Source organism: Acromyrmex echinatior, chromosome 14 (assembly GCF_024713525.1).
Source record: "Acromyrmex echinatior isolate Ae372 chromosome 14, ASM2471352v2, whole genome shotgun sequence".
In the NCBI taxonomy this organism is placed as follows: Eukaryota; Metazoa; Arthropoda; class Insecta; order Hymenoptera; family Formicidae; genus Acromyrmex; species Acromyrmex echinatior.
The window spans coordinates 11,624,760-11,651,600 of record NC_141865.1 but is presented as its reverse complement, the minus strand read 5'-3'; the positions used below and the strand labels follow the sequence as shown (position 1 = coordinate 11,651,600).

At 31.9% G+C, this 26,841-nt stretch overlaps 2 protein-coding genes across 3 annotated transcripts; both read left to right on the top strand.

The window, feature by feature from the left end:
* The first annotated feature begins 20 nt into the window (after positions 1 to 20).
* On the top strand, positions 21 to 4,472 carry LOC105145739 (ectonucleotide pyrophosphatase/phosphodiesterase family member 5). 2 transcript variants are annotated; one of them, XM_087413684.1, is made up of 8 exons: positions 21 to 314; positions 1,022 to 1,268; positions 1,342 to 1,434; positions 1,502 to 1,868; positions 1,948 to 2,157; positions 2,238 to 2,492; positions 2,594 to 2,684; positions 3,332 to 4,472. In XM_087413684.1, exons 1-8 carry the CDS (start codon positions 205 to 207, stop codon positions 3,393 to 3,395), a joined length of 1,437 nt encoding a protein of 478 aa, XP_087269810.1. In that variant the 5' UTR covers positions 21 to 204; the 3' UTR covers positions 3,396 to 4,472. The 2 variants fall into 2 exon arrangements, with proteins under 2 accessions (XP_087269810.1, XP_087269812.1); XM_087413686.1 differs by lacking the exon at positions 3,332 to 4,472 and adding an exon at positions 2,866 to 3,255 and having other exon boundaries at positions 23 to 314.
* A 3,303-nt stretch (positions 4,473 to 7,775) lies between these two features.
* On the top strand, positions 7,776 to 25,688 carry LOC105145744 (organic cation transporter protein). The gene is made up of 9 exons (XM_087413154.1): positions 7,776 to 8,869; positions 15,554 to 15,737; positions 16,841 to 17,099; positions 21,513 to 21,811; positions 21,924 to 22,036; positions 22,275 to 22,489; positions 23,022 to 23,370; positions 23,952 to 24,182; positions 25,212 to 25,688. Exons 1-9 carry the CDS (start codon positions 8,508 to 8,510, stop codon positions 25,255 to 25,257), a joined length of 2,058 nt encoding a protein of 685 aa, XP_087269280.1. The 5' UTR covers positions 7,776 to 8,507; the 3' UTR covers positions 25,258 to 25,688.
* Positions 25,689 to 26,841: the final 1,153 nt, after the last annotated feature.

Sequence of the window (26,841 nt, the reverse complement as noted above, 5' to 3'; positions counted from 1 at the left end):
AGTTTCACGCAGTTCACGCCAGTTCACGCTGCTTACGAAAATTGGAGCACACTGTACACTGTACACTTGATTCGGCATCGTCCGGTCGAGCGATATATCCAACAGGTTATAAATGCAACCATGAGCGGTGCCTTCGTGATCGCGATTATGGGACGATAATTTGCACCTTCCCATGTTCCCGAGAATCGCCGTGATTGCGTCATCATGATCTCTGCAGCCCCATTTGTTTCGCTGTTTCTCTTCCTGCTGAACGCCTGGGCGATTCCCGTGCCAGATGTTCCAAAACTACTCATCGTTTCCTACGATGCGTTCAGGTATGAGAATATTCGTGGTAACATAAAAATGAAAATGCATAAGATTTACAAAAATTATTGTTACGTGGAAAAAAAAGCTTTTACTGAAGTATATAAAAATTAAGCCAGACACAGATTTGATAATAATTATATCGGACTGTCAAAATAATTATGTAAAATACTCGAGCATGATAATGTCGCGCTTTTGATCAGCTTGAGTATTCAATATAAATATTTAAATAGTCCACGTAATTACTTTTATCTATATGTATACAGAAACTGTGTTTCATGTGTTATCTCTGTATCCATATTCATTCTTGGAATATTTTGATATTTCAAGAATATAATATGGACACAAAGATAAGCCGCGAAACATACATAGCTTGTATATAGAAAGTGGAAATCTCAAAAGTATTGTATTATAAATTTGTATCTAGTTACATTTTTCAGCAAAATTTCTTTTTGTATAAGATTTTAGATAAGACAACCAAAAGTATTATATTTATTTGTTCTATATTACACATATCAGTTATCATTTTATGTATATTATATATATCAGTTTATTAATATACTATACAAGTATATTGATTCATAATTTTCTATGTTTTGTATTGGATAGCATATAATTTAACATATGGTAGTCTGCTATATCAGCGACATAAATATGTTAAAGTTTGAAAAAATAAACAAAACTAAGATATACCTTCATTTTATTTTCTTTTATATAGATATGATTACTTCGAGAGAAATCTGACACCGTTTATGAGCCAGTTAAAGGCGCAGGGTACTTCCACTGACTACATGATAAACATTTTTGTCACTAAGACCTTCCCAAATCATCATACGATGGCAACAGGATTTTATGCGGAAACACATGGGGTTGTAGATAATGAATTTTTTGATTCTAGTAAAAATAATACTACCAAGTATTCATATGAATTATATCATTACAACAACAATATTTTACCTATTTGGGTATGTAGCAAGATGATAATTATATTTTGGATATATATCAGATATGTTTTATATTTCATAAACATTATTTCAGACGGTTAATGAAAAAAATGGCAGACATAGTGGTACAATGATGTGGCCAGGCTCTGTGTTTGCATATCAAGGAACGTCGCCTACTTTTGCACAAGTGTGTATTGCATTAATTATATGGAGATTTTAAGAAGGTGTATCGATTATGTTAATAATTTTTTTAGGCTTTTAATGATACAATTCCGTGGGAGAAGCGGATTGATGAATTATTGTCGTGGTTTGTACATCCTACAAATCCAATAAATTTAGGAATATTGTATATTGAAGACCCAGATTACCATGGTCATGCCATAGGAATAAACAGTCCTGAATTTAATGAAATTCTCCAAAAATTGGACAATATTACCAAATATATGCACAATAAAATTGATTATTATGACTTGACAGATGCTCTTAACGTGATTCACTTAAGCGATCATGGTATGGCATCAGTTACAATGGAAAGAATAATAAATTTGACAAATTACATTAATGTTACTGATTATACATTTGTGGGAACTTCTCCGGGATTACATATCTTTCCACATCCTGGTAAGGTTGTTTTATATATGATATAATTTGCATCAAATTATTTCTATTTTACTACATCTTTTTCTTTAAATATTTTTAGGAAAAGAAGAGATTATTTATCAGAATTTGAAGTTTGCCGCAGATCAAACGAAAACGTTTAAAGTTTATAGAAGAGAAGATATCCCGAAGAAGTATCATTATGGCAATAATACTCGTGTGGGACCCATTTTTGTCATAGCTGAAGTTGGATACGCATTTCAAAACCTTTATGATGCTATAGAATTTTATAAACAGAAATTTAATATCACGGGTAATTTTATATTGTCCATATATTTAGTATTATATAGATAAGCATGTAATTTTTAACGTTGAATCATTGTTCCTATTTAGTGGATAATCGGACAGAATTTGGACTGCATGGTTATGATAATGAAGCTAAAGAGATGCATCCCTTCTTCTTTGCGAATGGACCTGCTTTTATGCCAAAATGTAAATTAGAGCCTTTTAACAATACGGACCTATTTCCCTTGTTTTGTGAAATACTCAATTTGAAATGTCCCATGGTTAATGGTACTTTATCTCACATAACAAAGTGCCTTAGGACACAATCGAAAGATGTATCAATATCTACATATAAAATGTTCAGTAAGTATCTTCTTTAATAATTAAATTTAATTATTAAATTATTAAATTATTCTTTTAACAAAAATCTAAATTTTTAAGATCTTAATAATATTTTTGTTTAGTTGCAGTTATTATAACTACTACATTAATAGGAATTTCTGTAGTAGCGACAATAATTTATAGGAAAAAACGAAGATTGGTATATAATTATAGGTAAATAATAAATATATATAATAAATATTAATAGGTCAATTTTCTAAATTTTCAAACAATTTTAAGAGTTCGTTTTTTTTTCTTTTATAATAAATTTTGTTACTTTTATTTTGTTTCATCTAAATGATGAAACACTTACAGTATTAATAAGATTTAGTAATATACAAAATTAATTTTTCAGGGATTCATATTATACGCTGGGCGAATAAGATATTACAATTGATTATATTACAATTTATTAATAAACATGACATTATTTACACTTTTGTTGGGTTTTAGTTAGTGAATTAATCTATATAACAGGGATATTATACAAAAGAGATATAAATTCTTATGTTTTCAACAATGAATAGTACAAATGTCTATCTCCTTGAATCTCTTCCATGTTATAAGAAAACATTGTTCACTAGATATAATTTAGATGAGATTATTTAGTATTGAACAGATTCTTAAAGTGCTAAGAATTTATTAATTTGTCATAAAATAACTATATAATAGCAAATTTGAAACAGTATTTCTCATTAGTATTTATAATTATTGGAATTAATAAACTACTATGTAATACTTGTGATTTTAATTGTCATTATAATTGTACATATTTCCGAGTAAATTATATAATTATTAACTTCATTCAACTTTTATTTTAGAAGAGTACTGGATGAAACTGAAAATCAACAGTTTTGGGATGAAAGTTTAATTCCACATTTATGAAAATCCACCTATCGTATAAACGTATAATTTTAAAGTTCGTAGTTTATACTTCGAGTTATCTTCATCCTCTAGTGTACAATTTGTTCGATATTTTATAAATATTACATTACGAGAAATAGAAAACCTTCGCGTTGACTTGCGTCAAGGCTTAAGCATATTTAAAATCTCCATTTATTATCCGATCTAATGACTCGTGTTGTCGAACAGATTTATCGCAGAGTTGATCGCGAGTAAGACGCGTCATGAAGACAATTTGCATTAAGTTATTCCACGTGAAAGTTTTTATTGTAAAATCTCTTGACAAAAACAACGAGATGTCATTACACATTTGATGGCAATCGCTTTGTAAAGATATAAACAGAGAATGTTTTAATATATTCAGAATTGCATGCAGATAATCTCGAGTTTACAACAGCCAATGATATCTTGTAGTATTGTTCTCCATTATTGTTAGATCAGTTCAAGTACATCATAACAAAAAATCAGCCAAATGGATACATTAGTTAAATTATATACTGTTGCTACTATGTTAATAAAAATTCTCAGAATTACATTTGGGGGTAATTAGAACTGCTCGCTTACTGCGCAAAATTTATGCACACGCGAAAATAATGTTCCCTGACTGCAAAATGTTTCCTGATGAACAAGATAAATTACGTATGCAGACTAACGTAGTCATATCGATTAGAAACGATTATGTATAAAATATGTAAATAATACCTGCAGGATTCCATTTAATTCATTTATTTCATGCAACTGTGTATGTTATTAATACACGGATGATGGAATTAATCGACGAAGGAGGACATTATATTTCGCATTCAAATTTTATTTTCTGTCAATGGCAAATAACTTTAACACGTGCCGAAAAATTGTTGTGTAATTTATTGTTACAGTGAAATTTTTATTATTACACAAATGTTTAAAATGTTTATAGATGAAATAATGATATAATTAAGACTTTATCCTCATGGATAGTATGACTTTACATTACTTATAATTTGTACTTTTTACTTTACATTGTTATCTAGTTTGTGTTATTCAAATGATTATATTAAATAGTATTTCTTTTTACAAGCGGTTTTTTTTTTATTTCAATAGTGCCGTTACCATTGATTATCTAAGTAACTGAATCAGACGTTAGATGACAATCACGGCACAATGACATTTACGTGTTAATAAATTACTGTTATAAACACAATGTTGCTTTATATGGTAACTCATTTATTATATATTTTTATGTTTTTAGATTGCATTCATAATTGTTGCATATACCATGCATATGTATGTCTTGTGTTTTTTTTGAGGATGTAAAATTAGCAGTCTGTTCTTGGTGCTTTTGAAGATTGATCTTACAGATCTCGGTCGTAAAGAATTTTTTATCACGGATTTTTTGTAAGTTTTTTTTACGATTTTTTTATCGCTTTGTGTTGTAATGTTATAATTGAACATGAATAGCTCACATAACAGCGCGAAATAAAAATAAAGAAATTCAATCGTATTATGATGATATAACTGCATATAATTTATGATGTAAGTTACGCACATTTTCAGCATTTTTTTGCTGAAAACATCGTTAATAATTATAAGATAAATAAGTAGTAAATTAAGTAAAGAATCCTAAAGTGAAGTCAGACTTCCAATGAGATCGCTATTTTATTGATAAAATGCGACACATCGACATATCTTCATATACTATATCTCTCACACATTTTTTTTAGAATAATAGCATCAAACAATTAGATGTTTAAGTTTAATTCTAAAAAACTCCACGTTACTTGTTCGTGTAAATTACTAGTTTGTAGGACCACAAATTCGTAATACAAATTATTGTAAATCTTTTTATATATCAAGCAAATGTTATGATATTAACAGCTTTGATGCCATATTCATTATATTGGATTAATAGTAAAGTAGATCTTAAACAATCTTTTTCTCTGCATAAACTCCACCTCATAGACACGTATAATATGAATTAATTTGTATACTTTTATTCTGAAAAAGGAATTTCGAATCTAAGAGGAAAAATAATTGTTATACAAAAATTATTGTGTTTAATCAGTAAAACGATTTTAGATCCCTTTAAGTATTTCTTTTTACAAGTGTTTTAAAAAAAAATTTTAATAGCGTCGGTTACCAGTAATCATCACACAGTGTCACTCAAAAATTAGGCGTTAGATCATTAATTGGCGATTAATGTGTTAATATACTAATTACTGTTATAAACACGATGTTACTTTAATGGAATTCTAAATCTGTAAAACAAAATTGTGGTCCACAGACTAGTAGTTTACACAAATAAACAACGTGAAGTTCTTAGAACTAGATGTAGAGACGTCTAGTCAAGACTATTATTCTAAAAAAAAATTTATACGTGAGATATTGATATGATAGTATATAAAGATATGTCGATGTGTCGCATTTTATTGATGAAGCAGCAATCTCGGAGTTCAAACTTTACTTTAGAATCTTCTTAACTGCTGCCGTTACAATTTATATTTTTAGATTGCATTTTCAGTATTTTTTGTTAACAAATATCGTAAATTATGATAAATAATTGTAAAAATAAGTGAATAATAAATTAAAGAGTAAAAATTTATCTATTTGATATAAGACATCATTTTACGCGTTTCTTTGTATAATATTGTTTTAATTTCGTTTTATCTATTATAATTTATTATAATTTTTGTTTCACATATATTTCAAAAGCAATCTCATATTATAACGATTACCCTCCCTCTTCAATTTAATTATGGACATTACGATTCCATGATAAATAATTAATGCTACACGATCCTCTCGAGAGATATCGCGACAATTGTGCAGATAAGATTGTTTTGCGTATTTTTTAGATTGCTTTCGAGATTGTCATTAAGGACTTAAATGGAAAATATTTCGTGACTCTGAAAATATATATAAAAAACAAAAAAAAAATATATATATATATAATGTATATAAAAAAATTATATAAAGTTAATTATATAAAAATATTATAGAAAACTGTATTGAAACGAAATAAAAATCACGATTTGATCAGATAAATGCTGCAATTAACAATAAGAATTCTGCGAACACTATGTGTCTCATTGACTCATCGGGTCAATTGTTTCATATTTCTCGAAGCAAGCGGAAATAATAAGTGTTCCCTAGTACAAAGGTATACATATACCTGAAATGTATACGTTTATACGCGAATAGAATCCTACATGACAGTGGATTTTACAGATCATATCTTTATCAAGCGGAATTTACAGACTCACATTACGAGGAATGATTTAATATTTGGTTTGTATAAAAGTGACGTTTATATTTCTCTTTACTTTTTTGCAAATTTGTATTATTCTGCACATTCTTCATCGGCAAATAGATCGCGAAATTGGAAAAATACAAGATTGAGAATAATAATTCAATCACTAAATGATCGCATTAAATAATTGTGATATTCTATTGCATAAAATCAGATTTTCAAATAAACTCTTTAACAATGATATTTTTTATCATGAATCTTACATCATATTTTTCTTTGCATTGTAATTTATGCAACTATTTTTTGCCCGTATGGAATTTATATAATTATTATTATGCATAATTATTACACACTTCGCAAATCATTTCTGTGTTATACCCAGCAGGCAAAAAAATTAACAATATTATTAATTGTGCTAGCAGTTTGCTAGCCGATTCAAATAAAATCGCATTGAAATCGACTGCATCTACATTAAATATATATCAGTGGAACTTGTCAACAGAAATCGATTAAAATTTATTATTTTATAATTTAAATGGAATGTGTCATTTAAATTAAATGTTTCGTAACGATAAATTCTTCCCGATGTCTACAGTTAAATGAATTAGTACATCTTGTTATATTTTTGTTAACATTCTACCGATAAATCCGTAGTAGATATTTTGCAAAACCTGTCTCTCAGATTTGATTGTCTGACATATTATTGCGTATTTTTTAGATTGCTTTCGAGATTGTCATTAAGGACTTAAATGGAAAATATTTTGTGACTCTGAAAATGTATATAAAAACAATATATATATATATATATATATATATATATATATATATATTTGACATATTATTTGGATCATTAATTTTCGGAACTTCGCTCCCATATTGTATGTATTGTTTTATATTACATAATACGTACTCTATTCTTCTCAGAATAGAACTAAAACCTGGTGCTTAACGAAAACGATTATAACGACAAATAGGAAGATCATTATTACGACACCCCGTGCGATTAATTTATAGTATCCTTATGTAGTGTTTTACTATATATTTCTAAGTAGACATCACACGTTAGCTGGGATGTTCAATCAATATCCCAAAATATCCACCGCTTGTCCACATTGTATGGGACGTGCGCGATACTAGAAAAGAGAAGAGGCCAACTCCGGTGGTTCGAGCATCAACATCGGCAGCAGCAGCAGCAACAGCAGTAATGGACGAGGGCGATCGATATGATCCGTGGTGCGTTCAATGCCACACTTGGAGAACATTGAATTGTGTTCAGTAACAGCGGCAGCAAAGAGAGAGAGAGAGAGAGAGAGAGAAAGAGAGAAAGAGAGAGGGGATATACCCCACGGTCGATGCCTATATAGCCAGCTACGAACGCAACAGATCGTTCCAGTCGTTGTCTCTCGTCTCAGGATTTCCTCGCCTCCTTTTTTTTTTTAATCTATTGCACGTCCTCGGATTAGCCTCGATTTTTCCGAGGTCTCGCGATACACTCTCACGATGTGCACGTTTAATCAAACGACCGTCTAACGAGCCGATCAGCTTCGCCGGTTCGGTTATCGCGATCGAAAGTGCTCGAGGTGGTAGCGCGCGGTGATAACGAGTCATTCTCCGGCATGTTCTCCAGGACGTAGAACAGAGAGTTTTCTCGCTGTCACCGAGCGGAAGCTGGGAAGGAGTTTCTTAATATATAAGTGCTTCTGTTTAATATTAAGTATTTCGTTCTGCCGCGCCGCGCGGATCAGGCGTCTTAATTGTGCGCGCGTGGCGCAGCATCCCGAAGGCTGGATCCGATTCGTAGCACGAAGAAACTGTTACCTCCTATTTTTTCCCGCGGAACTTCGGAGGTCTCGGTTGACAGCGACATGCCGCCGCAGGAGAAGTTTCCGGCGTCCGCCGGGGTTTCCACCGGGGACTTGTCCCCGCAAGACGCGAGCCCCGATGGAGGTCTGTCGACCTCGGCTTCGTCCGACGGACTTTCCACCGTCAAGGGTCGCAAGAGCGATGACGATCAGGATGACCAGGAGCAGCCCAAAGACATAGACTTTGACGACCTGCTACCGCACGTAGGTGAATTCGGCACTTATCAGAGGATCCTGTTTGTGCTGATGATACCGTTTGCCTTCTTCGTCGCCTGGGTATATTTCTCACAAATATTCATCACTCTCGTGCCGGAGGAGCACTGGTGCCGTGTGCCGGAATTAGAGGATCTCACGGTTGAAGAAAGGTAAATAAATAGTGTTTGTTTTAGGACTGTCCTTTAAGAATTATCAACAAAGAAATTAAAGCGATAATGATATAATATAAAAGAAATAAAGAAAATTTAAGAAAATTAAAATTATAAAGAGACAAAAGAAGGTAATATATGGTATAAACTCAGTGAATGATATAAAAATGACATGTTCAGAAATAATACAAAGTAGAATCGAACATGATGAAAGGTAGGTGGACATTGAAAGCATCGTCGCGTTTTCGCGCTTTAGCATTAGAAAAAAAATGTTTAAATAGTAATCTACTGCAAAGCAGATTTTATCGTTAAGTGAATTGTATAACAACTCATTCTTTATACAATACTATCATAATAAACGTTTGATAGAAGAATTACATGCTTTTTTTTGTACGAGTATGTTACTAGTTAGATGATTACTACTACTTTTAATTTTTTGCTTAAACTATTTTAACATGTATTTGAATATTTCTTTTATCTTACTATTATTTATATGATTATTTGAGCATGTAATGAATTATTTATCTATTATACATAACTCGTTTAAAATTCACAATTTTGCACGAAGTTTAGTTTCTATGATTTTCATTATCTTCGCGCGTAAATTATTTCGATAACATTGTTTCACGCTTTATTATTTGGCACGTGATTGTTTGGACGTGTTATAAATATCAGGAGTGACACGATAGTGTCTCGGCACTAAGCCAAATCTTATCTACTCTCTCTTAACTCTTAACTCTTCAAAACTTAACGCTTCAAATTCACAATTTTGTGCGAATATGATTTTCATGATTTTCATCATTTTTTGTGCGTGAATTATTTTAACATATATTTAATTATTTGATGTTATTCTACATAAACTCGTTGAAAATTCACAATTTTCTGCAGATATGGTTCGTACATAAATCACAGAATGAATATGTAACACTTAAAAAAGGTCATCGAATGATAATTTACCTTATATAGTCTCGTATCTCCTCTCTTATCACTACATACTTGTTTAACACAAAATGTGAAATGGCTAAAATGCATCGTGATAATCGTTTACTTACCAATTAATGACAGATTAGTGCAATGAAAATATTTAAAAAGATTATATGATTCCTATTAAGTGATAAAACTCTTAGATCACAATGTGGGATAAACGGGTTTTCTCGATAAAATTATGAACGCACATTCTAACTTCGATAAAGAATAATAGAGCGTGTTGTAAATGCGCAATGATACAGATAGTCCTTTTATAGTGACACACATGACGTTGATTCAATAGGAGAAGAAACTTTTCATTAGAAGCGTCTGCGATAATAGGTTTTATAGTTTTAAATATTACTTTGTTTTTTCATTATGCTTATGCAAGCTGCATTTCCATAAACACCTCTCTCTTCCTCTTCCAATTATTTTTCTTTTTAATAACTCAAGGACCGTAATTTACGTCTGCGATTTTGTCGATTGTATCTTTAAACTTCTTTTCTTATGGTAATCCGAGCAGATTTTATTCTACTCACGATTACCGGTATTCCGCGGAGACTATTCTCTTGCGCGGTAAAATTGTTCGCACGAACAAATATATGAACATTCGAATTACCCGGAATACGTAGAATCAGTGATTCACGGCCTACGATTTGCTATATATTTTTCCATTGTTTGGTCAGCGCGTTTTTATGAATTATACTAACATGATGCTATTATAGACATAAATTATTTATTACATAATTGTATATTGCCTAGTTTAGAGTTATTCTTCAGCCTTTTTTCAATCATTTAGAATCTTTTTTTTTTTAAATTAGAGAGACTTTTTTAATTTGCTATCTGTACCGAGATAGACAGTTTAATGATTCCGAGATAAACAAAGAAACATAGAGAGGCCACAATAATTTTATTTAAATTTACCTTAAGCAGTCGTTAATTTCCATCAGATTTCAGAACAGAATTTTGCTTATAATTTATGTTATACATTATATACGTTATATACATTATATACATTATATACGTTATACATATAAAAATATATATTATACATTTTAAGTAGATAAAAGTGAGCACTCCAGATATAGTTTTCTTTAAAATTTTGTTCTGTAAAAGACTCTAAATAATATTGCTCAGATGCCTAGAAATCTTAAAATAATTCATAATTTTTAGATTTCTTTATCTCAAAAAAGTATAGCTTACCATTTAACTTTAATATAATATATAAATATAATTATGCAAAATTTTTTGAGATGTTCTGATCGACCACCCTACTTTGAATATCTTTAAACCATAAATCTAATAAAATCTAATTACTTTTAAAACTTTATATAAAAGATATGTTTTATATATGATTGCATTTTTGATCTTTAAATGTCTTTTGTATTACGCGAAATCTAAACTATAATCACTGTAAATAATTTCATTCTAAATTCTGACACAATTTATAGATTGTTTAAAGTGCAGGGCATTACATGTGGATATATTCGTATTTACGTAGCTTGTCTATTCGTTGCGACGTACGCAATTCTGGCTGTAACGACATAATGCGACATAAATGCGCTAATGACTCGTAAAAGCACTCCTAACGATCCGTTATGTTGCTCTTGGAGTAAACACGCATAGTTCATGGATTTTTTTTAAATAAAAAGGAATAAAAAGAAAAGAAAGAGGAAATAAACGCGTATGCTGTAACGCTATTCTCGGCTATTCTGTCTCGCCAATGTATTTTTTTTTTTTCACGTTTGTCGACGGCGAGTATCGGCGATTTTTCATCTTCGGCGATCGCGAAAGAACGGAAACTACGGCGCGCAAGCGTATCGGTGTTAGTAATAATGTACGTCAGTCAGGGAAAGTATGGAAACGGACGCGACGTCAAGACCTTCGCAGCCACAATTCGATTGCACGATTCGGCGCGACAAGAATCGCGCGATTAGTAATATATCTGCGAGCTAGTCTAATAGCCTGCTTCTATCTCTCTGACGTCAGCCTAATGACGAGATAAATGATCGGTTGATGCCAGTTTTTTTGCAGAAATTCATAAAAAATGCACACAGACATCAAGCAAGACTCCGCGTTAACTTATTACACTAGTCGACAAAAATTCACCTCTTTTTGTTGACCTCCAATAAGTAAACGAAGTTGTTTCTGGTAGAGTTTGATGCGCTGATTACAAATATGGTCCCGGAAATGTCGTATCACGTCAAGTTTTTGAGATCTTCTAAATTAAAGGTATAAACATGATATTTTTATATTTGACTATTTTCTATAAAATGTTTAAAGGATCGTCATAGAAGTTGGGAACGGTCGTGAAGTCTTAAGTCGTAGGAAATCAATTACAGTCAAATATAAAAAGAATATTCGACTAGGATTAATTAATTTTCTATTAAATAAATTTTTACGAGAACGAAGAACTCTTAATTTAAAAAACAATATCGAAAGTATACAGGGCACAAGAGTCAAATAAAAACCAATATTTTAAAACATGAAAAAACAAATGAAAAATATGTATAATATAATATTCTATAATTGATTAAAAATTATATATATACTATGTATAACATGTTTCGGTCTCACGATTGAGCTTTCTTCAGATATGCAGGAGATGTTACATTGGTTCAGAGCAGTCGAAGAAATAGACAAAATTATAGACATAGTGATGATGATCAGTGAGATGTTTTTCAGAGAAACGGAAAATACTCGCAATTTCCTATTATTTGTGATCCTAAAACCGTCTATGACTTTAATTATTTTCAGTATCCAGACAGAATGTTACATTAAAGTGTCATTTTTGTGAAGACTTTTAAATATGGAAGAGCTTGGGTTTGAGAAAAATTCATTTAAACATTACCCGGGAAAAAATGTATATATATGAACATATTTTATATATAATTGTATATAATTGTACATAAAATATGTCAATTTTATATATATATAATTATATATGAAACATTTTTTTCTCAGATATATGCGTTAAAAGTTTGTTTATTACGATTCTACCAAGTCTTTAAAAAATCTGGAAAACAATCTAATCGGCCTTCTACAATAAGCCATTAATCATAAATCAGAAGTCAGATTAAAAATTGATGACTATGATTGGTCAATTTTTAGCTTCTGATTTATGACTAATGGCTTATTGTAGAAGACCCATACGACTTTTTGCATCAATAAAGTTGATTAAAAAAAGTTGACCTAAAAAAAGTCATAGCAATCGAATGCGTTGGAAAGGGTAAGAATAATACTTTAATGTAACATCCATCTAGATGCCGAAAAAAAATTGTTAGACGTTTTGTAGATCGTTGAAAATGATTAAATAACTCATTTTTTGGCACTTTTAGATTAGAATATCTCAAAAGTTTGACGTCATACGATAACTTCGAAGCCACATTCGTAACAACTTCGTTTTAATTTAATTAAAGCCAAAATGGTGTCAATTAATTATTATTACACTTTCAATTGTTTCCAAATGATAAAGCCAATATACGTCACTTTATCCGCTGATCCGTATAATTAATAGACCGATTGACGTTCGTATCAAATGGAGTGGAAAAAACATTTTTAACATGTTCGCGACACTTTGCTTCGAGAAGATTAGTGAAGGAGATATAATTCACGATAAACCATTATCCCACACATAAGCTTTTATAAAGTGCTGCTAATGGCGTAGCGCTTTAATGAGAATACATTTTTCACAAGTTACAGTGAAGTGTGATGAGAAAACGCACTCTTACCTCACTTGAAATTTTTCCGTCATTATTATATTTACGACAATCTATTCGGTAAACTGCATACAGAATTTGTTACGCTCGAACTGTTTTTGTGACTGTTATAGCGGTAATTGGAAAATCAATAAAGCATGTATTTATACAACGCCTTTTGGCTGCCCAGAGACCGGCACGAGTATTCGTGGATAATGAATAATAAATTTGCACGAAACCTTCGTGTAAGCAATGAGAGCGTGAACGTGAAAAATACCTGTGTAAGCCTTTCGACATAACGCTGTGCTAATACCACATTTATTGCACATGGCCGATAAAGAGACGGATCTTAAACAAGACATGATGCGCCTTTCAATCTATATTGTTTAATCGCGTGATTATATAATAGATAGCGGAATAGAGATTAATAATAATAAAAAAGAACACTTGATATTAATAAAAAATAAATATAATAACATGACATGTAAGAGTCTAAACTAACGATTTTAATATATAAAAAATGATTTTTTTTATATATTAAAAAATCAAAATATTACACAATAAAATCATTATATTCTAATCAATTACAATTAAACTACGATATGACACATGTTTGATTGGAATAGAGATTATAAATAAAAATTAAAACCAGACGCACAAGAGGAAAGATAGTTTCATTATAGATAATTCATAATCATTATACAAAAGAGATTCGCATAATTAAGCAGATTTCGTCTTTGAATTTGAAGAATATCTGAAACTAAATTTTATTTATTTACATAGTACACACATATATATATATATATATATATAAATTATTTAAAAAATTAAACATACAAAATGTCAAGAAAAAATATTTTTATGCTGTCTAAATTTTTTGGAGTAAAATCTCTCTGTAAAGAGTAATAATTGAGTCTTGAAAAAGAATGGCTCAATCTTTAAGTGTAAGATTTCATTCTTTAGAGGGATTTACTCTAAAAATTTTAGACAATGGACAGTTAATATTATATTATATGGATAGATAATATTGGATAAGATTATTGTATGGACCGTTCTGCAAAGCCTACGAGTTTCTTAGAGAAAATTTGATGGCGAATTTTGCTTATTTGTAATATATATATATATGTATGCAGTAAATATTTGTTTATTTAAATCTTTTTATTTATTAATATTTTATATATTAATACTAAAACCGTTTGCATATTAAATAATATTAAGCTTCCAATTAAAATTCTATACAAAGACTTATCTCAAAGCAATTGTGATTGTATTATTTATTCATAATCTTAAAACTTAATTTACAAAGTTCGAAGCAATTTTCATAATCGATTATTGAAAACCCATTAATATTCCAATATTTCTCTAAAAGATAAAAATAACTTTAAATGGCACAACCATTGACGTTTATCGGAAATATCTTACATAAAAGATTTAAGAGAAAAATTGTTTTATATTTTTGTTTTATATTTTTAACATTCTAACATCAGAAAGCTATTTCAGGTGCTTCTAATTAGAATATTTTAAAACGGAATGACTCTAAGTATGCAATTTTTTCTGAAAGAGAAGATAAGATGCACATATATTCGCAGATTTACGATCCAATGTCATAACTTTAATATTTTTGCTCAGCCAGTTACTAACTCGTGCAGAATGTTAGAGAGACGTTCTCGCGCGAACGTACATCTATCAAGGATGAAAAATGTACATTCATTGCAATCGACGTCGAATGCGTCCGCTCGTTCGTGTAACTCTTACCCTAAGGTCAGATTGCATGCGTTATTAGCACGCACTCGATAATTGGAGACCTTTATACGTGATCTAAATTACTGGCTTATAATCGTTTTCGATTTCCTGTAAGATACAGTCCCTCCTGCTACTGACATTTTATTAGGTCAACGCTTGACATTTACTGTCTTATGAATGTCTTATTATTATATCAGCCGTCTTATCAGACCCTCCCACATTTATGTTAATTTCTGCCCATGACACGGATGGATATTTTTATTTTGTCATTTTTCAGGATCGCCCTGGCGATACCAGTTGGGGAGGATGGCTATTCCAAGTGCAGCATGTACGACGTGAATTACACTGAAGTTCTGTTAAACGGGATCAGAGAAGCGAATCCGAGCTGGCCGACGAAAGATTGCTCGAACGGTTGGGAGTTCAATTTTACTGACATTCCCTACGAGACCGTGGCGACTGAGGTAAAGCCCATTCTACTGTAAAAGCACAGTTATAAGTAATAGTTATAAGAATTGATCAATCACAATCGGTACTCTTCTCATATTCGACTGTAATTGATCAATTTACTCAATTTTTACAACCATTTACAACTAAGCTTTAAGATGGACAAAAGGAAGGAGTGGAGAACGAAAATTAATTGGAATCACCGGAGGAACGATGCTCTTCTCTCTGTGAACGACGATTCGCTCATTACAAGCATTCGCAGCACTATTTAGATGTCCCAAGGTGGCTTGAGTGTGGTGCGTTGGTAATGAGCGAATGGTGAGTTATGGAGTATACGTATTCAACGTAACGAGCACACTCGCCACTCGACAGCCGAAAGACAGTCATATATACTTGGCACGCATATCGGTGTGCAACCGATGTTTATGCCGCCTTGTCACGCGAACTCGCACCACGTGTACTCGCGCGGCAAGGACGAGTCGAGAGTATGTAAAGAGCAATACAATTTACACTCGCGATTGCGCCGCGGAATTGAGCAACTCCTCGTGCTCATTGAATTCCTGCGTCACCTAGAAATTGGATTGTACTGCTGAGCAGATTCGGAAGCCTTTGTCTTTCAAAAGACGTTCCCGGTTCCACCTGCGTCGACCTTCGCACGTGATCACCTTCTTCTTAGCATGGAAATGAGCTATAATGAGAGCCATCGACAAATCTTATCCTTTAAGTAGTTTAAGTGTAGACAAGTATTTTAGGTTTTGCCAATCAGGAAATAAAACTGAGGATATTATATAACAAGAAGGAAAATATAAATTTTTTTTATTTACTATATTCAAATATAATAATATAATATTGTATAAAATAATTATTATTATTATGTCATTATATTGTTATGTTATTATATAAAGATATTAATATATAATTATTATTGCGTGATTATATTATAATTATGTTAATAATAATATAATAATTACAACAACAACAAAAAAACGAACGTCTTCAGTTTACCGATCTCTGCTTTACAGCGTTTGTTTAATCGCGGTTGGCAGACTTCACTTTCGAGCATTTGTGAGTTGATATCGAGAAGTGAATTATATTCGATCAATTCTCATTTTTATTACAGTTGGGATGGGTATGCGAGCACAGTGCGCTACCGACGACCGCCCAGAGCGTCTTCTTCATCGGCGCGATCTTCGGTGGCCTGATCTTCGGATGGATCGCCGACAGATATGGCAGAATACCGGCGCTGGTCGGTGCCAATGTCACCGGTTTTCTGGCGGGCGTCGCAACCGTCCTGGCTGGAAGTTTCTGGGAGTTCGCACTGTGCCGATTCTTCGTCGGCTTCGCTTTCGACAATTGTTTCACCATGATGTACATACTGGGTACGTATGTATTGTGGATTTCCTATACGTGGTCTACAATAGGCAATAACAGTAATGAATTAACGAGTAGGCGAAGAAACCAATCATGTTGAATGTGAGGATCATAATTAACTATGATCAATTTATTTCTATGCTACTACCTACTCTTTAATCCATTATTATTACTCATTTTGTGGACCACATTAACTTTGTATATTCCGTTCTTTTAGAAACGAGAACTTGAATTTGTAGAATTCAATCATTTCGTAAATCCCTATTGCGTCTTTTCAATTTATCGCGCGTTAATCACAGAGACTTCCTTTTCTTCCGACGTAATAATTGCTTCCTCATTGATGATAAGCTATTCCTTTTATACGATTTCGGAAGTCGAAGAAACCGCACGCGTTGCGGCAAGATATAAGTGACGCACAGTTAAAGGCTAATAAAGAAAAGGGAAAAGTCTCAATTTTTCGTTGACGAAATAATACACATTTGATATTGCATAATATAATATATTGTTGATCGTCTGGAGGCTATATTGAGCCTCTTCTAAAATATATTCACGTTTAAAAAAGTGTTACTTCAAACCATAATTTGAAATAAATAATTAATGTGAAATAAATGCTTAATAAACGTTTAAAAAATGTTTTTTTGAACCATTATTTCAAATGAATAATAAATGCAAAATAAATATTTAATAAACGTTGAGTAAACGTTTAAAAAATGTTTTTCAAACCTTTATTCCAAATGAACAATTAATGTAAAATAATAAATATTAAATAAACTTTAAATTAATGTAATTTTGAAAACGATTCGTAAAAAAAGTAAAGTTAACGAGAAATAAACGTTTGGATAACGTTTAAAAAATATTTTCTGCTGATTGGGTAATAAATTCTACAATAGATGGTCCTTAGGCAATATTAAATATTATTATACAATTATTTTGTACAGTTATATTGATGCCTCTTTCAAATAATTCAAAACAAACAGTCTAAAGGCTCAAGAGAGTGTTTGTTTTGAATTATTTAGAAGGGACATTAATATTATATATAGTATAAAAAGTATTAATATATAGTATATATAATATAGCCTTCAGACGGTCAATAATATAATATATATATTATACAATATTAAATATTATATAATAACATAAAATTTTATCGTTAAAAAATCAAGACTGCTAAATTCTACGATCAATCTTAATTGCATCTACATTCCATTAGTCTAGAATTATATACTAATTAAGGACTAATAAATTAACATTTATTTTACGCAATTATTTACGTAATTTCTGCTGAGACACAATGGTAGCTTCGCCTTTTAAACTCTCGCCGTCTATTGAAGTTTACAATTAGATCTTTATAGCGACTATAATTAATTCTTTGTTGCGTTGCCGTCAAACAGGTTCTGTGGAATTCCAGGCCGGAATCGTGATCAGTTTTTAAAATCAGCATTCCCTTCCACCTTATTATTAATTAGCTACTAACGAGAAACGCGTTCCTTTTCATAGACAAACTTCTCACGTGCATGGTTATCCCAATTTCAAACAACGCGAAACAATGCCATACGCTAAAAACGCATCTCCTTGTATTCATCAAACCGTTACGTCAACCTTAACCCCGTCAGTTATCGCGTTACAATCGTCGTTATTTCATCGCAATTGTAATCAAGTTGATTAAATCGTCATTAAAACGTCTTCACAAGAGTTCTGTACGCAGACTGATTTGCGGACAATTATGTGTGTATATCTTTATCCATCTTAATACGATTGCGCCGCGAAAAAGGAGATAAGATCTCTGCATATCTCGTCCCTTCTTGCGCAATCATCCGCATCCGATTATCGCTGCTTAGCGATTATCCTTGATAACCGGTAATCTGGCCCGCGAGTGATTGTCGGTCTGTCCGAATCGAGTCTTCGAGCGACTGTCGAGTCATGGCCGATTACGATTGCTGGATTCAGCTACCAGGTCAAGCTCGCCCGGTTTGACTCATGAAGTCACGGTTATTGCACTCGACGTGGCGAGTTTTGCTAGTTCCGTTTCGCCGATCTCGCCGATCTCGTCGGTGGAAGCGTGGCTAATGTCAGAAATACATACCATAAAATGCTGTTTGTCCGCTTGTAAAAGAGGCATAAATTGACAAGTCTTTCGCATCTCATTGTCTTTCGTGAAATTATTCGTTATGAGGAATTTGATCAATTTGCTTTGAAGGACGAAGGAGATTGTAAAATCGCTTCGTATTTCTATTAAATTTCTCGCGGAATTTCGTACTGCAAGCTATTATTACAGAAATCGTAAAATTATAAAATTTAACACAAGTCTACTCGCGTTGCTTGAAATCCGCTAAAATTTTTATAATTAAAACGAGATAAATATACATTTCGATTTGAAGAGAGAGAAAGAAAAGATTCTGAATGCAAAAAGTGCAAGCAATGCAAACAATTTGTTAACTAATTAAATATCATTTTTAAGTAGAACACAGAAATCATAACAATATCATAAGGACATTGTTATTATTTTATTTGTCAATTATAAGTTTATTTTTAATTGACTTTCTACAAGTCATTACCTCAGCTTTAAATCTTAAGGCGTAAAAAAATGATCAATCATAGTCGATTATTCTTCTCACATTCGACTGTGATTGGTCATTTTCTTACGGCTTAAAGCTGAGATAATGACTTAGGTATGAAGAGAAAGTCCATAAGCAAATGATGACGTCTTATGATATCATTATGACTTAATTATGTTAACTCTGTGTTCTATTTCTCAAGGAACACATAAAAATTAACAAAAAATCAACAAACTTTATTTTGATTTTTAACGTCATAAACAGTTAAATTTTGTAACAAAAAAATCATCATTTTGACTTTTACGATGTCAAAATAAAATCATTTTGATTTTCTTGGGCTGAGTTTGTTTTGTTCGTAATAAGCTTTGTTCGTAATAAAAGAGCTAGTCAAATACTGATATGTGAAAATTATTCACGGAACGTGCAATTGACACATTTTGAAATCAATTTATACTGAATCTCATAGCCTTGCAACCATCGTTGAGTACACACAGGACGGTTCACTGATAATTTTACGCTTCACAGATGGATGGTAACATGAAGGTAGTGCATTAAAAAAATGACTTGTCGATCTAGTTAAGATAATGTAAGTCGGTAGTAATGCTACCCTCCTAACAAACAGGAAACATTTTGTAATTTGATATTTGAGGATTCGTGCTGTTACGATAATGATACGAAGACATGTTTGACTGAAGAGTTTGCTTTAAATATTAGGCTTCTTTGTATTAACAAACAAGAATTATCTAAATTACAAGAGAGAAAAAGAGGTTTCTCGATGCATTCCTCGGTTTTCATCCCAGACTTTGCGCAAGGTCAAGGCTTCAAAGGATATCATTAGTGGTGACGTAATAATTGACTCATAAATCTATTCCGAGACTTTAAATCAACTGTCTACAAGAAAGCGTTCAAGATGACTTTTGTTAGGAAATAAATTCTTACATAAACAAACGTCATTAATATACAGTGATTTAATGCAGATTGTATCAATGTGACACATATTTTTGTTATAATTTACTCGTCATGTAGTTACATTTCGAAACCAACACTTTGCAAATATTGAAATGTATCTCAACGGCACAAAACTTGCAGCAACATTACTGCAATGTTTAATATTGCTGTAAGTTTTGTACTGTTGGAGTTCCGAACGACATTTTAAATATTTTTCTAAATATATATAAATGAATAGAAAAGCTACGATGAATAGAAGAGCTAATTAAAAATAAATTAAGAATTTAATATTCCGAAATAAATATAAAGAAATACAATAACAAATGGCGTATTTCGACGCTGATCAGATCATTCTCAATATTAAGATGCATTCAAAAAATTATAATATTACATAAGTTATCGGATTCTCAAATCAAAAATACAATATTACATAAGTTATCTAGTAAAATTAAAAATGTTAATACATATCGGATGGAACATCTGAACGACATTTTAAATATTTTTCTAACATTAACATCCTGTGTTCCATCTTATTTAAAAAAAATATGTGTGGTCCATTGAAATTTGTAATGTAGAAATCGCTCAATTTTTTCTCTTTGAAAAACTATTGGTGAATAGAATAGTTAGTTAGATAACTTATGTAATATTATATTTTTGATTTGAGAATCCGATAACTTATGTAATATTATAATTTTTTAAATGCGTCTTAACATTGAGAATGACCCGATCGGCGTTGAAACGTTTTTATTGTATAAACATTGTTATTGTATTTCTTTATATTTATTTCGGAATATTAAATGTTCTTAATTTATTTTTAACTGGCTCGTAGCCCTTCTATTTATTTATTCTAAGTAAGTTAATTTATAATCTAAGTAAGCCATATTATTAATTTATCTTTTAAACATCTCTTCTTTTCAGTGTTGGAATATGTGGGACCGAAATGGCGCACTTTCGTGGCGAACATGTCGATAGCTCTCTTTTTCACGTTCGCCGCCTGTATTTTACCTTGGATCGCGTATTTCCTGGCCGACTGGAGGATGACTTGCATCGCAATATCTGTTCCTCTGGCTCTGGCAGTGGCGGCACCCTGGTTGGTACCGGAAAGCGCGAGGTGGCTTGTCAGTCAAAATCAAGTGGAGAAGGCCATTAGAATCCTGGGTAAATTTGAACGCATCAACGGCACGAAAGTACCCGAGAACGTCTATCAACAGTTCCGCGTAAGGATCGTTGATTTTCTCTTGTATTTTAAAGAAAAAAAAAATGGTATCACGATAAAAATCACAAGAAAAATTTACGTTAAATTATAATGACTGTTTGTTGATGTAATAGGAAACCTGCGCCAGGGTGTGCAAAGAGCAAGAAGCGGATAAGACTTATTCCGTGGTGGATCTATTTAAAAGTCCACGTTTGCGGAATATTACGATTCTCCTCATCATTATATGGTGAGTTATTGACATAATAAAAATGTGTTTTTTCAATTTTAATAGATTCTAAAGCTGATAAATTGAAAAAACATTTAATAAATAACGTTTAACAAATATTTTAGTATTGTATAACTTGTAAAAGAAAATGTGTCTAACGTCGAATTTTTATTTAATGGCTAATTGTTATTCAATGACTACAAAGAATGTGGTAAGGTTGTTCCTTATCTATATATATCGATTATGTCCCGTAATGCAGGATGGCGATATCGCTGGTATTCGATGGTCACGTAAGAAACGTGAATAATCTCGGGCTCGACGTCTTTGTAACGTTTACCATCGCTGCGTTTACCGAACTACCCGCCGACACATTCCTTACTCTCGTTCTCGATCGATGGGGTAGACGATGGTTGGCTTGTGGTACCATGGTAATTTCCGGAATTTTCAGCATTTGGGCAAGCGCGGTTTCAAACAGTGAGTGCTGCTGAATTACTTTTCTTTTTACCTAGTAAACTAGAATCCTGGCAGTAGTCCGAGGCAGTAATGTTCCAAATAATACACTTACGTTTAAAATACGTTTAATAACGTTAGAAATCGTGAAATAAATGGAAAAAGTTTAAAACTTGATACGTTTTTAATCTACTTAATAAAAGGATTTTTGTTTAAAATAATTTAAAAAATGTTGTAAGATATTTGTAACGTATATTAAATGGTTTTTTCTAACTTAAAATATCGTTTTTATACGAAACATTTTGACGATTTGATAAATGTATATTTAATAACGTCTATTTAATGCAGTATAAAAACGTTTCGGTTAAATGTTTTTTAAATGTAAATTGTTTACTTGGGGTTTTTTAAAGAATTCATGAAATAAAATAAAATTGTAGACATTTTTGAAAATTAAAAAGATTAAAATTACTGTGGGGAATTACAACTAATTCATATAGTCTTCATCAGGATCGTTATGCAGTTTTTATGCAGTTTTCTTTCCGGATTTCCATTTCAGATATTTATTCGGCCACATTGGCGATCGTTGGTAGATTCTGGGTCAACATCTCGTATAACATTGGTCTTCAATATGCAGCCGAAGTGTTGCCGACTGTTGTGAGGGCTCAAGGGGTTGCCTTGATCCACATAATGGGATACGTCGCGAGCATACTTGCGCCTTTTGTCGTTTACCTGGATATTGTTTCGCCCATTCTACCATTATTGGTTTTGGGCGTCATAGGCGTTCTGGGCGGTCTTCTGACGCTCCTGCTACCCGAGACACTCGATAAAGATCTGCCACAAACTTTGCAAGACGGCGAAGATTTCGGAAAAGATCAGAAGATATGGGATATGCCGTGTCTCTCGAAGTATGTATCGAAGATGATATTTTCACATTATTTTTGCAAAACTTTTACGATACCCGGTGCATTTTTTTTTAACGAAATAATCACGTCTTTTTTTAAAAAGAATGAAAATACTGCTACTCTTATTCAAGAGTGTCAGATTTTCACTTTTTTAAAAGGAAAATTTACTCTTTTGGAATGAGATTCACTCCAAAGGAAGTTTTTGGGTTGTAATACCAAGATGGAACCTCAATCCAAAAAAGGGATTGAGATTTCACTCCTTCGAAGTAAATCTCATTCCAAAAGAGTAAATCTCACTTTAAAAAGAATGAATTTGTCACTCTTGAACAACAGCGGTCGTATTTTCACTCTTTTTTTCAAGACAGGAAATTTTCAGTTTCTTCGAGTAGAGATTTCACTTCACGAGATTTAGAGAGTATATTATCCTTTAAAAAATTCTTCTTTTCTAATTCTTTTTAAACGTCTGTTTTAAATTGAATAAATTTCCTTTATAATTTCACTTTTCTGTCTAATGAAATTCTTTTTAGCAGAGAATAGCACATTGTTTCTTGAGAAAAAGTCGCATTTATATATTTTCTTTTTAGAAAAAAACCTGTAGACGTGGAAGTGCCGACGGTAGCTGTCTTCCGGACGTTCGAACGCAGCAGTCTGCGAAGTTCAATGAGAGCATCTATTCGCGGCGAGACCCTGAGGAGCAGCATGATACAAAGATCGAGCATAAGATCGCGGAAGAGCGTGAATACGGCCACGGAAGCACAAAGATCGAGTATAAGATCGCGGAAGAGCGTAAATGTGGCCACGGAAGCGGAGAGCAAGTGAATATTCTGAGAGACGCGACCCTGATTTTCGACATGCTGACGCATTTCCTTTCTCTCTCTGTCCCTCCCTCCTCCCCCTCCCCCCTCTCTTTTTTTCTCTCTACGATTATTCTTTCCTTCGGAATTGTGTGATACTGAAGCTGTCAAAATCAAATAATGCATACGTCTGTATCCAATCATCAATGACAGTTTTAGATTGAGGAAAAGACAAAATGAAGCATTACTCTAGCTCTTAAAATTTACTCAATTAGAGGAGGGGAGGATTGTTGCAATTAATTTTAAGGATCAACGGTAGAGAAGTAAAAACGTCAATTAGAACACTAGATATCAAAGGAAATAATCCAATCCTCAAACAACATTTTAATTTCTATATATGTCAAAGTTCTATATAAATCAATCCATTTTTGTGGTTAATTTCAAAGTAAATCATCCCTATTTTTTAACGTATTTAGTAATAAACTAAATTCAAGTGTCAAATTTAATGTTTTCTTGAGTTAAATTGTTTTCGTCAAATTAATGATATATTTGATAGGAGCGAGCAGTGGTGACTATAGAAATAAATTGTATATAATATAACTTAAATTGAGTATAATTTGACATTACAAATTTAACTGTGAATTTAATTGAATTAGATTAGTTTCAATTCTAATTGGCTATTCTATTTCTCTGAAAATTATCAAACGAAAAAAAATCTAACTCTTTCGATTTTTTTTTATTACATTCTGAACTTTATATAAGTGTCTTTGAAATCTAACTTGGATTTCGAGTAGATTAATAGGGACTTTTACTCGCAGTAATGCTCATGTAATGTTAACGCAAGGCTTACGATTCTTTTTTATTACGATTCCTTTTTATTACGATTCGTATACTTATGTATATTTTCACATTTGTATTTAATAGGAAGAAGAAAAGATGTTGTATGAGTTTAGAAACGCGTGAAATTTCGAAACTCCTGTTTGTTCCTTACGAAATATGCGTCCTTCGAGGAAAAAAGGAAAAAGAGAAACTATATATAAATATTTTCAGATATTACCGTTCCGATTCCGCAGGTGGGAATCATATTGAGAAATAGGCGAGAAATAGATAGAAGATAAATATGTACTCGAGACAATGCGATAACTGCATTTTACATAAATTGATCGCGTCGCTGCAGCTGCGACTCGTCACTGTTGCTCACGTACATGTATAGTATGTAATACAATGTACATAGCAGATGCGAATCAAATTTTTGAGTTATCTCAAATGACGCGACTGGCTGCGCGTTGAATGCGAATGAAGTTCGCGCGTCCTGAATGGAAAATTTTCGAATGAAAACAGCTTTATTGTGATAACACGCGTATCAGCAATGTCTTCCCGTCGTCAAGAATGTTCGCTTAGAAATATTTTCTGCCGAAATTCAAATCTCGAGATTTGTGTACATAAGTAGCATTTTATAATGTAAATAAGGATAAATTACTTTGTATCTCCCATCGATCTGTGTTAATAAACGTAAACCAATATTCAGTCGGATGGATAATTACCGCTATCGATCGCCTTCGATTAAAAGGCGTTAGTACTAGTAGTTTTGACAAAAGTGTGATAATGAATAGTAACAATTATTGACAGCTTCTCGATTGCAAACGAGAGAATTATGTTAGTTTAATTATTTCACATTATTGCATTGACTATTACCGTCGACTCGACAAGTCTATGGTAATATCGAGCACGACAAAATGTCTAATACAGACAATGGGATCATTAATAAGCCGTATACATAATTTAAGGCTTATCACTGCATTGCGGTCGTCCGACAATTCATCATTGTGGAATTTCAGGACCTGTTCAACGAAACTGCGATTCATCATATTTTAACGCGAAGGTTTAGAACCCGGAAAGCGTGCGACCTTCCTTCCTATCTCGATTTCGCTACATTAAGATTAAAGAATGAATGCACGATCGATATAACAAACAGTCATTAACATTATGCATTCGTGATAACGTGAATTGCTAATACCCGGCGACTTATTCGAGATTCTTTAGGACTCGCATTACCAACCGCAAAATAAATGAAAGAAATTACATATATTTGATCCAGGAAAGCAAATACTTACTTTTTAAATTCAAAATTAAATAAAAATTTAGATAAAGACAACCTTTCCATCTAAAGACTATTTAGTTTTTTCTCTCTTCAAATGTACGATATGAATTTTCCTAAAGTCGCGTTGTACATCATAATAATAAATTGTAAGGCTAGTGATATTAAATTTCTTTACGCACAACAGTAATTTTTATCTTTTTTATAATTACTCCTTAAAGTTAATTTATTAATTTTATAATTAATTAATTAATTAATCTATATTATTGGTATTATTAATTATGTAATATTATTATAATATTTTTATATATAATATATTGATATTATTAATAATTAATTATTCTATATTAAGAGGTCTGTTCGCGTTACTTGAAATATTCCAAAATTTTTAAATTTAAGGTGAGATAGATATGTGTATTTGGACGTTGGAAAGAGAGAAAGCAAAGATACTGTTGTAAAAAGTGTAAGCAATGCAAACAAACCTATTGATAATAATAATTATTATTATTCTATATTACTGATAATAACAGAGACATTTTAAATAGTCAAAAATAAATAAAATATACTTTTTGCATTTTGCAA